General features: G+C 41.4%; 1 protein-coding gene across 1 annotated transcript in view; it reads left to right on the plus strand.

Annotated features, from left to right (window-relative positions):
* LOC129707654 (ubiquitin-conjugating enzyme E2 N) overlaps positions 1 to 8904 on the plus strand; it is a 31961-nt gene extending 23057 nt beyond the window's left edge. The window contains exons 2-4 of the mRNA XM_055652802.1: positions 5571 to 5817; positions 5935 to 6075; positions 7824 to 8904. Coding sequence (XP_055508777.1) covers positions 5571 to 5817; positions 5935 to 6075; positions 7824 to 7873 — 438 coding nt within the window. The 3' untranslated portion in view covers positions 7874 to 8904. The remainder of the gene's footprint in view (positions 1 to 5570; positions 5818 to 5934; positions 6076 to 7823) is intronic.
* Positions 8905 to 14586: the final 5682 nt, after the last annotated feature.

Raw genomic sequence — 14586 nt, forward strand, 5'->3', positions numbered from 1 at the left:
TCACTCCCCTTCTAATCATTGTCTCAGAATTGTAAAAGGAGCCATTTGACAATTGTATCTGTGCTGTCAATTAGTTCAATCTATTTTGATCCCATGTTCATCTTTGTTCAAAGTCTGGTACAAATGGCTCTTCATTTGCATCCTTCACCACACTTGTTTTGCAAAAATCTCTTCATTTCCTTGATTCCTTCTGTTAACTAAGACCTGGGTTTCTTGATTTCTAATAAGGCGAAATGGGCTCTACCTAGGCCCCTTGGTTCTATACACAGCAGCTGACTTTGTCCTCTATGACTAGCATAATCGAAGTCCCTTGGCAGTTGGAACCACAAGCAAGATTCTAACCATGGGTGTAACTGCCATCAAGAGTTTTGCATTGGCTCTTAACTGGTGTGTGCCTTGGCTAGGGGGAGTTTCAATTATGCCACCTTAACTACCTTGTATACCTGCCCCGGTATTCATTTTTCTCTATTTTGCAGCACCTCTTGGTATCACCACTGATGAGTTTCTGAACAATTTAGGTAGGCATGATTTAATCCATGAAAATCAAATACCAAGTACCAGTCCCAGTACAAAATTTCTGTTTCAACTGAGCTGCAACGTTGGCATCTGCGAACACCCCCCCCCCCCCCCCCCCCCCATTTCACTCGTCTCCCCCTCAACCCCCACTCAACACTCCCCCTCCCCACCCCCCCCCCCCCCTTCCCCCCCCTCCCCCCCCCCCCCCCCCCCCCCCCCCCTCTCCCCAAAATTAGGCCATTCATTTTATCTCTATTTTATCCATTAACCCCATTCTCCTCACTTCTTCCCGTAACCTTTGACACCCTTGCTAATCAAGAATCTATCCGTCTCCGCTTTAAAAATACCCAACGACCTGGCCTCCACAGCTGTTTGTGGCAATCGACTCTAGGTTCCTCCTTACCACTAACTCAACCTGCAAATTTACCTTTTCTGATTCCTGCACCAGCACTCCCCAGTACCTTTGCACCTCTGCTCTCCGAATTTATATTTAGATAGTAGTCTCCTTTATTGCTGCTACCAAAGTGCATAAACATATAGTTTGCTATCCTATATTTAATTTGCCTAATCTACTCACTCTCACAATCTGTTCCAAGTCCTTTTGTAGCCTTCAGCCAATTAGTTTAGTTTACAGATACAGTGAGGAAACAGGCCCTTCGGCCCAACGACCAGCGATTCCCGCACATTAACACTACCACACACACACTTGCTCTTGTGGTGATTTTCCATTTACACCAAGCCAATTAACCTGCAAACCTGTACGTCTTTGGAGTATGGGAGGAACGAAGATCTCAGGGAAAACCCATGCAGGTCACGGGGATAACCTATAAACTCTATACAGACAGCACCCGTATTCAGGATCGAACCCGGGTCTCTGCCGCTGTAAGGCAGTAGCTCTACTGCTACGCCACCATGCCGCTTCTTCTATCTATGCCAGTACCCTGCTTCTAATACTATGGGCTCCTATCTTGTTTAGCAGCTTCTCGTGTGGCACCTTATCAAAGGCCTTCTAAGATTCCAAGTAAACACCATCCACTATCCTGCATGTTAACCCCTCAAAAAAAAAAACAGATTTGTCGGGCAAGATCTTACCTTAAGAAAACCATGCTGACCAAGGCCTATTTTATTATGTGCTTCCAAGTACCCCAAAACTTAATTTTTTTTTTTTTTTTTAGAAGTACAGTAAATTACAATAATACACATCAGATATATCTTATTACATTTGTTGTACCACTTCGTTTTTCGAGCTTTAAAAAAGATAGAAATAAAAGAAGTAAGGAAAGTGAGCAAGAATCGTGAAGGTGCAGGAAAGTGTTGGGAAAAGAACTTCTCAAAACTTAATTCTTAATAGCAATATATCCTGAAACCCCATCCTTTATAATAGGTTTTCTCTGTTACTGACTAAGGGCATCATGTGGCTGACGATAGTATTCAAGTTCAGCATGTGAATCTGAAGGCAGTGTTGGTCATCTGAACTGTAAAGTCCTCCCATCAGCCAGAAGTTTTCTAACTTTTAGCTGATTGTAAAAGGGCAGAATTCTGTATTTGACTTAAGATCCCACTGTAACACAAAACAAGAGGAACCTGGCAAAATTACTTGTGCTGGAAACTCACAGTTAATCTTCCACACAATATTGCTACCTATTTCAGAAAACCTATTACATCATTGAATGTTAAATTTATAATCTTTTCTGCTCCGATCTACATCTAAAGTCAAGAATGTTTAATTGTCATTCATACCGGCAATGGAACAATGAAATTCTTATGTATTTGTGTCGTATTTTTATGGGGCACAAGGATTGTTGTTGTGTTTCTTGTTTTTTTGTGCCACTGTGGGACTTAAATGCAAACATGCTCATATTTTAGCCAAAAGTAGGAAAGGCTATCTTTGATTTGTGTGGGAATATTGCTGAGTTGTAAATATCTTCTCTGCTCGGTATGTTCGCTGAATTAAAACCTACTGCTATCCTTGTTTTTAAATCATGTCTGAATTTTTACGATTCTATTTCTTCAAACCTCTAAATTATTCCTAAACCTATTTTTAAAACTTGCAGGTGTCAAGTTTGCAAAAAGTACTGCGATTTTTAAGTCTGGGTATTCATCTGCACTTGGTGCTGACCTACAAAAGTCTTCACTTCTGTTTATGCTCTGGTGTCACTTTGCATTGCCAAGCCATCAATTCTTGTTAACCTTATCACTTGGGGACAAGTCTTACCCATAAAAAGGGTCAGGAAAGCGTGACAGCTAGCCAGGCCATACTCTGACTTAGCCAGATATCTGGTTTAAATAGTCCATACAGCAGCGAAATAGGCCCTTCGGCCCAACTTATCTGTGTTTGACACTTGGATATACCTTCCAACCTTAAGTGTTCAAGCTATTAAATTATTGAATTAATTTATCATTGTAATACTTGGTCGGGTGTATTTAGGTAAAACTGCCTCTTAAAGATGCGGTTTAATGGCAGATGGTTTGGGATGGAGGTAAATAAGTGCAAGTGCCAGAGAATGGCCCAAGATCCAGTTTGAGTACTATTTCAAAACTTCAGTTTTTTCGCAAAACATGCAACATTTCATGTGCTTAAGGTGTTTGTATGCACAGAGTCTCCTGTTTCATACTGTGTGTATGTTGAAAAAACGCTTGCTCTCCTGAAGATTTCCTCACTGAGCCTTAAAAGCTTTGAAATGTGACCACCAGCATTGTGTTGGCTGAAGTTCAATATGACTGTTGGGACCATTTGGAGTGAAAAGATCTAAAGTATGTCGTTTTATTCATGTCACAAAGATGTACATGTGGTTTGAGACTTGTGTATGTGGGATAAATTACATACAGACCTTTAGGTAACTCAAGGTAAAGGAACTGCTGGGAGGTAGTGACCATAATATGATACATTTTAATCTGCAATTTGAGAGGGGGAAGCTTAAATCAGAAGTGTCAGTGTTTCAGTTGAACAAAGGAGACTATGAAGGCATGAGTGAGGAGCTGGCCAAGGTCGACTGGAAAAGGATTCTACCAGGAATGGCGGCGGAACAGCAATGGCAAGAATTTCTGGGCATAATCCAGAAGATGCAGGATCATTTCATTCCAAAGAGGAAGAAAGATTTTATGGGGAGTAAGAGGCAACTGTGGCTGACAAGGGAAGTTAGGGATGGAATAAAACTAAAAGAAAAGGTGTATAACATAGCAACGAGTAGTGGGAAGCTAGAGGATTGGGAAACTTTCAAAGGACAACAGAAGATAACAAAAAGGGCAATACTGGGTGAAAAGATGAAGTACGGGGGTTAGCTGGCCAAGAATATAAAAAAGAATAGTAAAAGCTTCTTTACTTATGTTAAGAGAAAAAGATTAGTAAAGACAAATGTGGGTCTCTTGAAGGTAGCAACATGTGAAATTAATAAGGGGAACACGGAAATGGCAGAAGAGTTGAACAGGTACTTTGTTTGTGTCTTCCATAGTGAAGACAGAACCAATCTCCCAGATGTACTAGAGGACAGAGGATCTAGGGAGACGGCAACTGAAATAAATTTGCATTAGGTGAGAAATAGTATTGGGTAGACAGATGGGACTGAAGGCTGATAAGTCCCCAGGGCCTGATGGTCTCAAGGAGGTGGCTCTAGAAATCGTGGATGCATTGGTGATCATTTTCCAATGTTCTAGAGGTTCAGGATCAGTTCCTGTGGATTGGAGGATAAATTTCATACACTCTTTAGGTAACTCAAGGTAAAGGAACTGCTGGGAGCTAATGTTATCCCACTTTTCAAGAGAGGAGCGAGAGAGAAAATGGGGAATCATAGACCAGTTAGCCTGACATCGGTGGTGGGGGAGATGCTGGAGTCAAATATTAAAGAAGTAATAATGGCGCATTTGGATAGCAGTAAAAAGGATTATTCCAAGTCAGCATGGATTTATGAAGGGGAAATCCTGCTTGACTAATCTGGAACTTTTTGAGGATGTGACACGTGAAATGTATGTAGTGTATCTGGACTTTTACGTGCACAACTACTGCCGGCTGTTCATGACACTACATCTTGAAGATACTGTTCTAAGAGGGTGCAGTACAGATTCACCCAGAGTTGAAGAGATTAAATCATAAGGATGGAATAGATAAAACTACCTTGTAATATGTATAGAAAATATAAATGATGATGTAAAGCATTTTGTTTCTTTCCTATTAACTTCTCCAAAATGTGTGAACTTGCCAATAAGGGATGTTCAGCATTATTTCTGTAAAACAATGCTCAGTTGTAATATTTGACCTACTAACACATTTTCACGACTCTGCTATTGCTGAATGTAGATGTTTGTTACAATTGCTAAACTGATGTATAAACTTCTTATATTGTGCAGGCATGTTTTGTATTGAACTTTTATGGTTTATAACTGCTGACGACAATTTTTTGTTCACTCAGATAAGGAAGAATATTTTAAATGCTTTTATGACATAAAACACAAGAGTTTTAAAATTTAGCTGCCATTTTACAGAATGGTTATAGTGCGCAAGGAGGCTGTTTGGCCCATCATGTCCATGCTGGTTCTCTAGCAGCACTGCTTTGCAGTTCCACCTACCAACTTTACAATGTTTTATTCCTATCAAATATTTATCCAGTTCTCTCTTGAATATTACAATACACCACATTGACATGCAGTGTGGAAATCAATTTATGCACAGCCACAAGATGGGGAGAAAATCCCCATAGTAGCTGTTCACCAAAATAATGTCATTGGATCACCCAAAGGCCGTGGAACCATGGTTCAACATCTTGCCCAAGAAATAGTATTCAACAGTGTAGAAATCCCACAGACCAGCACTGAAGTCAGTTTGAATAGGATTTTTACAGTGCAAGTAATGCTTTTTATTTTGGATGAGTTTGAAGCATGCACCCTTCATATCAGTAATTAATTCCATGAACCATTTGCTCTTTCAGTAAACAGAATTGTGTAATTCAAAACTTTGGGTTTAATTTGGGAATTTCTATGGGTAATTTAATTTGGGTAGTTTAGTTGTGAAAGTGTTATTTGGATGCTTTACTAATAGCTGTCCTTTTAATCATTTTCAGGAGACCCAACGTTTACATGCAGAGCCAGTGCCTGGTATAAAGGCAGAAGCAGATGAATTCAATGCACGCTACTTCCATGTTGTTATAGCTGGCCCACAAGACTCCCCATTTGAGGGTGGAACTTTTAAACTTGAACTATTTCTTCCAGAAGAATATCCAATGGCAGCCCCAAAAGTTCGCTTCATGACCAAAATATATCACCCAAATGTAGACAAACTGGGCAGAATCTGTTTAGATATTCTGAAAGGTAATCATTGCTTTCAATTTTTCAGTTTTATTTAACGTTCCATGTTAAAAACATCTTTAATGCAGTTTCTGCAATGAGAGCTCTCATCTAATGTCTTGTAATGTTTTGATGCCGTAGATAAATGGTCTCCAGCTTTGCAGATCCGTACAGTACTGCTTTCAATCCAGGCATTGTTAAGTGCACCAAATCCAGATGATCCATTAGCAAATGATGTAGCTGAACAATGGAAAAGCAATGAAGCCCAAGCCATAGAGACAGGTACTTGATTGATTTGATGTTTTACTGCATGGGAAAAATGTAGAAATTAGAAAACTAATGGGGGGACCTATTCTGTAGTGCGTCATCTGAAATTTGTTTGATGTCTAGAATCTATTTGAATGCATGTAACATTTCAGAGTGATAATGAGTTGACTGTACAGATTGTAACAAAGGAATATGATCTAGAGTCATACAACTTAGAAACAGGCCCTTCGGCCCAACTTGGCCACACCGACCAATATGTCCCATCAACGCGTCTCATTTGGCTCATCCCTCGAAACTTGTTCTATCCATGTACCTGTCTAAATGTTTCTTAAACATTGCTATAGTACCTGTAATCTAATAGTCATTATGGAGACTGTTTGCAGATAGACTGTGGGTGATCAATATTCCAGATTGTACCTTTATCCAAAATAATAAGGGAGGGGCCACAGTCTAAGAATAAAGGGGAGGCCATTTAATACTGAGATGAGAGAAAACCTTTTCACCCAGAGAGTTGTGAATTTGTGGAATTCTCTGCCACAGAAGGCAGTAGAGGCCAATTCACTGGATTAATTTAATAGAGAGTTATATAGAGCTCTAGGGGCTAACTGAATAAAGGGATATGAGGGAAGGTAGGCTTTCTTACTGATGATCGGCCATGATCACAATGAATGGCGGTGCAGGCTCGAAGGGCCAAATGGCCTCTTCCTGCAGCTATTTTCTATGTTTCTATGTAGAAGGGAAAGGAGGCAGGCAAAGCATTGTTGATCTAGTGGTGTCGAGTGCTGATAGAGGTAGAATCAATTTGGGTGGAATGGCAACAAAAATAAGATTGGGTATAATCTATCAGCCCACAAGGGAATCCTTCGATACGGTGGAGAATAATTTGAGCACCTTTGAACTACAATTGTCATGGGAGATTTGAAGTCTCTAAATTGGATGAAGCATCGTGGCAAGGGTTTTGTAGAAGAATTGAGGAATGTGCCATGGATTGTTGTTTAGTGCAGAATGTCACAGGACCTGCACGGAATGTGCCACTTTATATTTTGTCATGCGTAATGAAGGATTGCGTAAGAAATCTTCTGGTGAAAGATATAGTGACCACTGAATGGTACAATTCCAGATACAGCGTGAGGGTGAAAACCACTGGAGCAAAACCCACTGTCTTCAACTTAAATGGGGACAGTCATAATGGTGTGAAGGTTTTTAATACATCTTGTTTGAATTTGTTTTAAAACGTACTAAATTCTGCAAAGCAGAAGATTGGAAAACAGCTAATGTGACTCCATTATTCCAAAATGTAGCAACACAGAAGATGGGAAACCATAGGCCAGTTAATATTGATTAATAACTAGTAACATGCCAATAATCAAAGAGGAAATAACCAATCCTTTAAGAAAGCTGATCATTAAACCTAGTCAGCATGATTTTATAAAAACAAATAAAGCTTGAAAAACTTGCTTGAATTTGAGAATGTGGCAGGGAAAATTGACAGGAGAATCTGCAAATATAATGCATTTGTGTTTCCAAAAGGCATTTGTCAGTGCCATATAAGAGGCCTGTGCACAGCTTTGAGGCCAAGATATTGGAGGGAGTGTGTTATGGTGGACTGAAAACTGGATGTTGTGTCAAAAACACAGTTGGAAATAATGAGATTTGATTATTTTTGTTGTTGTTATGTGCAACTGGAGAGAGACAGTAATGTGTAAACTGATGTCAACTGCAAGTATTTTCTGCTTTAAACAAAATATATTTTTATCTTGCAGCCAGAACATGGACTAGGCTATATGCCAGTGGGAACAGCAAATCGAGATGAAGTTGATGCACCTTACAGTTCTTGTAACTCTGCCAAGATCTTTCCTTGTATTCAAAGAACTGTCTTAGACAACTGCAAAATAAACCCAGACAAATAAAATTCTTGGTGTTTAAATGCATATTAGAGACTATTTGTCATGTTCAGATTCACTATTATAGCATGAGCAGAGTCTATACTACTTTGCTTTTTCTATTCCTCCTTAGTTAATTTGAAAGCAGTGGTGCACCTCAACAACATTTTTTTCTTAGCATTGTGAATGAAAATAGGCTTAATTAGCTGCTTTATTGTAAGTTTTTTTATTTTTGTGATGCTGAAAGCATTTTTGAAAGCAGCTAACGTACACAGTAGATCATGCCCTTTGCCAAGACTAGCTTTTTTTAGGTGCAGTAGATTAAGCAATATAGCTGATATAGTTCATCCAGTCAGTAAGGAGAAAGGAAAATGCATCATTATTGTGACACAAATATAGATCCTGAAAAGCTTGTGACTTTGTATAGCTTGTCTGGGTAGGGAATAAGGGAGGGACAGGAAAGGGGTGGTGTGGTTTTGGGGAAGAAAAGACTTCTGTAAGACTTTGATTTAGTAAACTTTTTTTGCTCTGGCTGGCTGTTGTACTGTGTTAATCTTTCTGCTGAGAACAATACAATTTAAAGAAAACAAAATCAATTTTTAGCCATTTGTTTTCTGTTCATTAATGGAAATACCTTTAAAAAGATGCGGTGTGTTTTCTTTTTTCATTTCAATGCCTCTAGTATCATGTTCAGATCTTGCATGCAAACACAATGAATAGACCATTTAAGAAGTGCTCCAAGACAGCGATTTTGTAACATTGAAACTGCGCGTGTAACCTTCTTTCGAGCTGATTAGCCTTTATTAATGGAGGGTTCGTATAATTTCTTCCTGTGAATTTGACCATTTGTTTTGGACCTGTGATCTGTCAGAGCATGTAAATATGTTGTCTATTTTGACTCTGTTACATATTAAAAAGGAAATTCACAATGTGAGAAATAAAAATTGGGTTTTAGAAAGTTTGCAGTGGTACATTGTTATTTGAAAGCAGCATTTTGTAATGTTTCCACATAAAAGGGCCAGAGGCAATGAAGCATATGTTGGGCAACTGTGGAATAGCCTGCGATTGTGAAAGGAAATGCAATACCAGTACTTATGCTACATCGCAATAGTTACTTTCCTAAAAAAAACTTGTGTTATAAAAATATGTCAATGCGGAAAAGAGTTGTAGAGGCTAAAGTTTTAGGCTCGCAATACGTTATTTTTCCTGCAAGATCTTCAAAATTAAAGTGTGTAGGAAGGAACTGCAGATACTAGTTTCAACCAAAGATAGACACAAAAAGCTGGAGTAACTCAGCGGGTCAGACAAATTTCAGCCTGAAGATCTCGACCTGAAACGTCACCTATTCCTTTGTTACTGCAAGTTAAAAATATCCAATGCTCGCTATAACATTGTTTAATCATTGTGCAAGTGTCAATAGAAGCAATTGTTGGTCATTGACAATGGCCACCCTTAGTGAAACTACAGAGGATGCGTGGAGACTTTTTTTCTGTTTGTCAATTTCAGAATTATCTTATGTGGTTCTCCAGCTCTCAATCAAAATTTCATTATAACCAATTCTGCCTGCGTAATACATAGTGTTCCGTTCTATCATGTTATAACTATTTAGTGTTATGGAAAACTTGTGCTATACCAGAGCTACTTGCTTGTACTTTAATCAATAATGGATTTGCTAAAACTACAACATTTGGGTTTAATGTATTGGTCAGTGACTTTCATGCAGGTTACAACCAGGATAGGTTATGGGGGGGAAAAGTGAGAGCTGAGAAAGCTCCAGCCTGCTTTCATGTGGCTAGTTACTTGAAAGAACAATCTTCAATTTCTACTTGTTGGTTTTAAATTTTAATTTCTAACCCAAGGGCCAACTTTTTCCACATATTGGCTAGTAGATATAGCAAACTAGCTGCAAGATTAAGTAGTTCAGGCAGGTACAATAAACATATAAAAGACATTTGAACAGGTACATGTATTGGAAAGGTTTGGAGGGATAAAGAATAGACTGACAAATGGGACTAGCTTAGAAGGGGTATCTTGGAAAAGTTGTGCTGAATGATTAACTCCAAAGACGTACAGGTTTGTAGAGTGCGTGCTGACCAACCATCCACGTTCACAAACACCATTCGATACGCACTAGGGACAATTTACAAATTTACCAAGCCAATAAACCTACAAACCTATAGATTTTTGGAGTGTGGGAGAAAACCGGAGAAAACGCATGCAGGTCATGGGGAGAAAGTACAAACACTGTACAAACAGCACCTGTAGAACCCGGGTCTCTGGCCTGTGTGGCAGCGACTCTACCTTTGACTGTAAATTAGCCCAAGTGCTGTTATACAAAGATCGCTGATCAGAGTGGGCTGAAGGGCCTGTTTCCATGCTGTATCTCTAAACTAATCATCAAGGGTATCATAAGGGTATCCATTGGCCTGATAAATCCAGAAATGATGGAGATCAGCGGCAATGATTGTTCTCTGGAGCTGAAATCCAATTATGAGACGTTTTGGAGCACACAGGGAGAATGATTTCCTGAGTCAAGTTGATCAGTATCCAGGCAGCCTGGATTTAATATAGCCAGAATAGTTGGTGAGGATGTGAAGATTTTCTTCATGGCATTGATTGCTGTGATCTGGAACTCGCCATCTGAACATGTGCTGGAAATGTTTCTTTGCTGGTTCTGGGTGATGTTCTGTGGAAGTGGGTTTACATATTTTAAGAGAATTCTGTTAATTTTAAGTGGTTGATAATGACAGCATTCTGCTGCAATTAATATCCCAGTTTTTCGAGAGAAAAAATGGTTTTGTGCATATATATCCACATACACACGCACTTGGTGTCTACCCTCCTATTCAGTTGCTCTGAAATTTGATTGGGTTTGAAATATCCCCACATCATCTTACAAAAATTTTGCATAAGGATTGGACCGTACGTTATAGGGAAGACTGAATTGACTATATCTGAAATGAAGTTGCTGCAGTGCCCTGGGAGTATTTGGACTGAGGCTCTTTTTGATATAAAAACCTGCCCTTGTGGATAACATACAGAAGGCTACATATTAGGCCTTTACCTAGAATATTAGTTTTGTGGAAGAGAAGAATTACTTCCCATTCTGACCCTGCACGTTTGGGAAACCGTCAATGCTAAATGACAGCGATGGATTGCAGGATGCAACTTGGAAAACCGATTCAACTTGGAAATGAACTTTGTACCAGCACTCCCAAGTCCCTTTGCACCTCCATTTCCTGAATTCTCTCCCCATCCAGCGGCTCGATGGCGTAGCGGTAGAGCTGCTGCCTTACAGCACTTACAACTCCAGAGACCCGGATGTAGTGCTGGCTACGGGTGCTGTCTATGGAATTTATACGTTCTCCCCGTGGCCTGCGTGGGTTTTCATCAAGATCTTTGGTTTCCTCCCACACTCCCAAAGATGTACACTTCTGTAGGTTAATTGGCTTGATATGAATGTAAAAAATGGCCCCAGTGTAGGATAGTGTTAGTGCAGGGGGATCGCTGGTCGGTACAGATTCACTAGGCCCAAGGGCTTGTTTCCCTTCTGTATCTCTAAACTAAACGAAGCTTACATTTAGAAAATTGTTTATTCCTTTATTCCTATCTTTGATGCTGGAATTTGAGCAAAAAATAAAGTTCTGGAGTAACTTGGCAGGTCAGGCAGCATCTGGGGAGGAAATGGACAGATGATATTTTGGGTCAGGACTTTTCTTCTAACCTCCTACCCTTAAAGTCGTGTGAATCATGGAGCAGAGGTCATTCCGCAATTGCATGCATAACAGAATGGATCATGGACTTATTTATAATACTTGTCTGTTGATAATTAACTTCCAGTCAATCACTTTAGTTTAGTTTAGATATACAGCACAGAAACAGGCCCTTCGGTCCATTGAGTCCACGCCGACCAGCGATCCCCGCACACTAACACTATCCTACACACTAGGGACAATTTGAGATCTTTACCAAAACCATTTAACCTACAAATCTGTACGTCTTTGGAGTGTGGGAGGCAACTGGAGTACCCGGAGAAAACCGACTCGAGTCATGGGGAGAACATACAAATTCCCTACAGACAGCACCTGCAGTCAGGATCGAACCCGGGTCTCTGGCTCCATAAGGCAGCAACTCTACCGCTGCACCACCGTGCCACCCTTAAACACTTTGTGTCAACAATTTCTCCAACCTGTTATCGATCAGTCTTGTGGGCCAGTCTTGTGCAAAAGCATGAAGAGACATGGAATAAAGTGAATTAAATGGAGTTGAATTACAGATCATCCAAGAGATGATTGAAGTGAAACATTATTAAAGGGTGAAGCAGCCACCCCATACTTGCTCCAGTCTCCTTCATCAGCTTCTAACTGTTTCAAAGTATCTGTTTGGTATAGAACAGTACAACACAGAAACAGGCCCTGCAGCCTACAATTTATATACCAAATGATGCCAAGTTAAACTAATCTCTGCCTGCACATAATCCCTCTATTCCCTGCATATCCATGTACATATCTAAAAGCTTCTTAAATGTTACAAGCCTGTCTGCTTCCATCACCACTGGCAGCACATTCCAGGCATCCACTACCCTGTGCGTGTAAAAACAATTACCCTGCACATCTCCTTTAAACTTTCCCCCTCTCACCCGAAACCCACATCCTCAAGACCCTGACTTTCCCACCCTGGGGACAAGGTTCTGTCTGTGGTAACGTTGATTTTCAAATTACCTGCGGCTCCTTGAACCGCAAGTTGCTACCAAACTAATATTCTGGAAATTAACTACTTTTGTTACCAAATATAATGACACTGTTTTCTTTCAATGTAATGTATTTCCCATTTCATTTCCAAATACCTCACATTTCCTTATTGACACACACAGTAGCAGTAATTGATTACTTCTTTGTCCATTTAAAGAGTTGGTCTTGCAGAGTAATAGCGACCGTACGCAGGCATCTGGGAAAGGGAGAGGGGGCATCTGCCTCATGGTTAACTCTGTGTGGTGCTCAGACGTGGCACTCCTGTCCAACTCCTGCTCTCCACACCTTGAACATCTGGCGGTGAAGTGCCGTCCCTGCTACCTCCCGAGAGAATTCACCTCCGTTATCCTGACCGCGGTCTACATCCCACCCCAGGCAGATGTCCGTTTGGCACTGGAGGAGCTGCACGCCGTGGTCAACAAACACCAGACGTCTTACCCCGAGGCATTTACCACCATTGCTGGGGACTTCAATAAGGCGAACCTCAAGAAATCACTCCCCAACTTCCACCAACAGGTCTCCTGCTGCACCAGAGAACCAAACACCCTCGACCACTGCTACACCACCATCAAGAATGCCTATTGTCCTATCCCTCACCCTCACTTCGGTAAATCCGACCATACCGCGGTGCTGCTTCTTCCTGCCTACAGGCAGCAATTGAAGAGCGCACCCCCAGAGGTGAGGACAGTACAGAGCTGGTCGGAGGGCAGAGGAACAACTCCAGGACTGTTTGGAGTCTGTAGACTGGGCAATGTTCAAGGACTCGGCAGCGGACTTGAACGAATACGCCACAGACGTTACAGACTTCGTAAAGAAATGTGTGGAGGACTGCATCCCTACAAAAACCTTCCAGGTGTTTCCCAATCAGAAACCTTGGATGAACTTTGAGATCCGCACTCTTCTGAAGTCCAGGCCAAAAGGGACTGCTGCTCCAAACTGGAGGACGAGACAGATGTTCGGCAGCTGTGGCAGGGCCTGAATGCAATCACCTCCTACAAGGCGAAACCAGGAGGCAGCTCGAATGTCGGCGAAACACCACTCCCAGACGAGCTCAATGCGTTTTACGCATGCTTTGACAGGGAGAATACTGATGTGCCTTCCCGATCCCCCATTCGCTGTGATGGCATTTCAGTCTCAGTCACAGAGGCCGATGTCAGGAAATCCTTCAGAGGGGTGAACCCCCGAAAAGCACCTGGACCTGATGGTATACCCGGTCGTGTTCTAAAAACCTGTGCGGACCAACTGGCTGGAGTTTTTATGGACATTTTCAACCTCTCACTTCTGAGGTCTGAGGTCCCCACCTGCTTTAAAAGGGCATCAATTATACAAGTGCCCAAGAAGAGTGAGGTGATGTGCCTCAATGACTCGACCAGTGGCACTAACGCCGGTGGTGATGAAGTGCTTTGAGAGGTTGATCACGGAGCAAATCAACTCCTACCTCGACAAAAACCTGGACCCACTGCAGTTCGCTTACCGCCACAACAGATCAACGGTGGATGCGATCTCGCTGGCCCTCCACACCGCTCTGGACCACTTGGACAACAAAAACTCATATGTCAGGCTGCTATTCATTGATTACAGCTCGGCATTTAACACAGTCATCCCCTCCAAACTGGTTACCAAACTCGCAGAACTGGGTCTCTGCGCATCTCTCTGCAACTGGATCCTCGACTTCCTCATCGACAGACCACAGTCTGTTCGTATTGGTGGAAATGTGTCAGCCTCGATAACAATCAGCACGGGAGCACCTCAAGGCTGCGTGCTCAGCCCCCTGCTATACTCACTCTATACTCATGACTGCGAACTCCATCATCATGTTCGCTGACGACACCACTGTTGTGGGGCGTATCACTGATGGGGATGAGTCAGAATATAGAAGAGAGATCGAGCAA

This window comes from Leucoraja erinacea, chromosome 22 (assembly GCF_028641065.1).
Source record: "Leucoraja erinacea ecotype New England chromosome 22, Leri_hhj_1, whole genome shotgun sequence".
Taxonomy (NCBI): Eukaryota; Metazoa; Chordata; class Chondrichthyes; order Rajiformes; family Rajidae; genus Leucoraja; species Leucoraja erinaceus.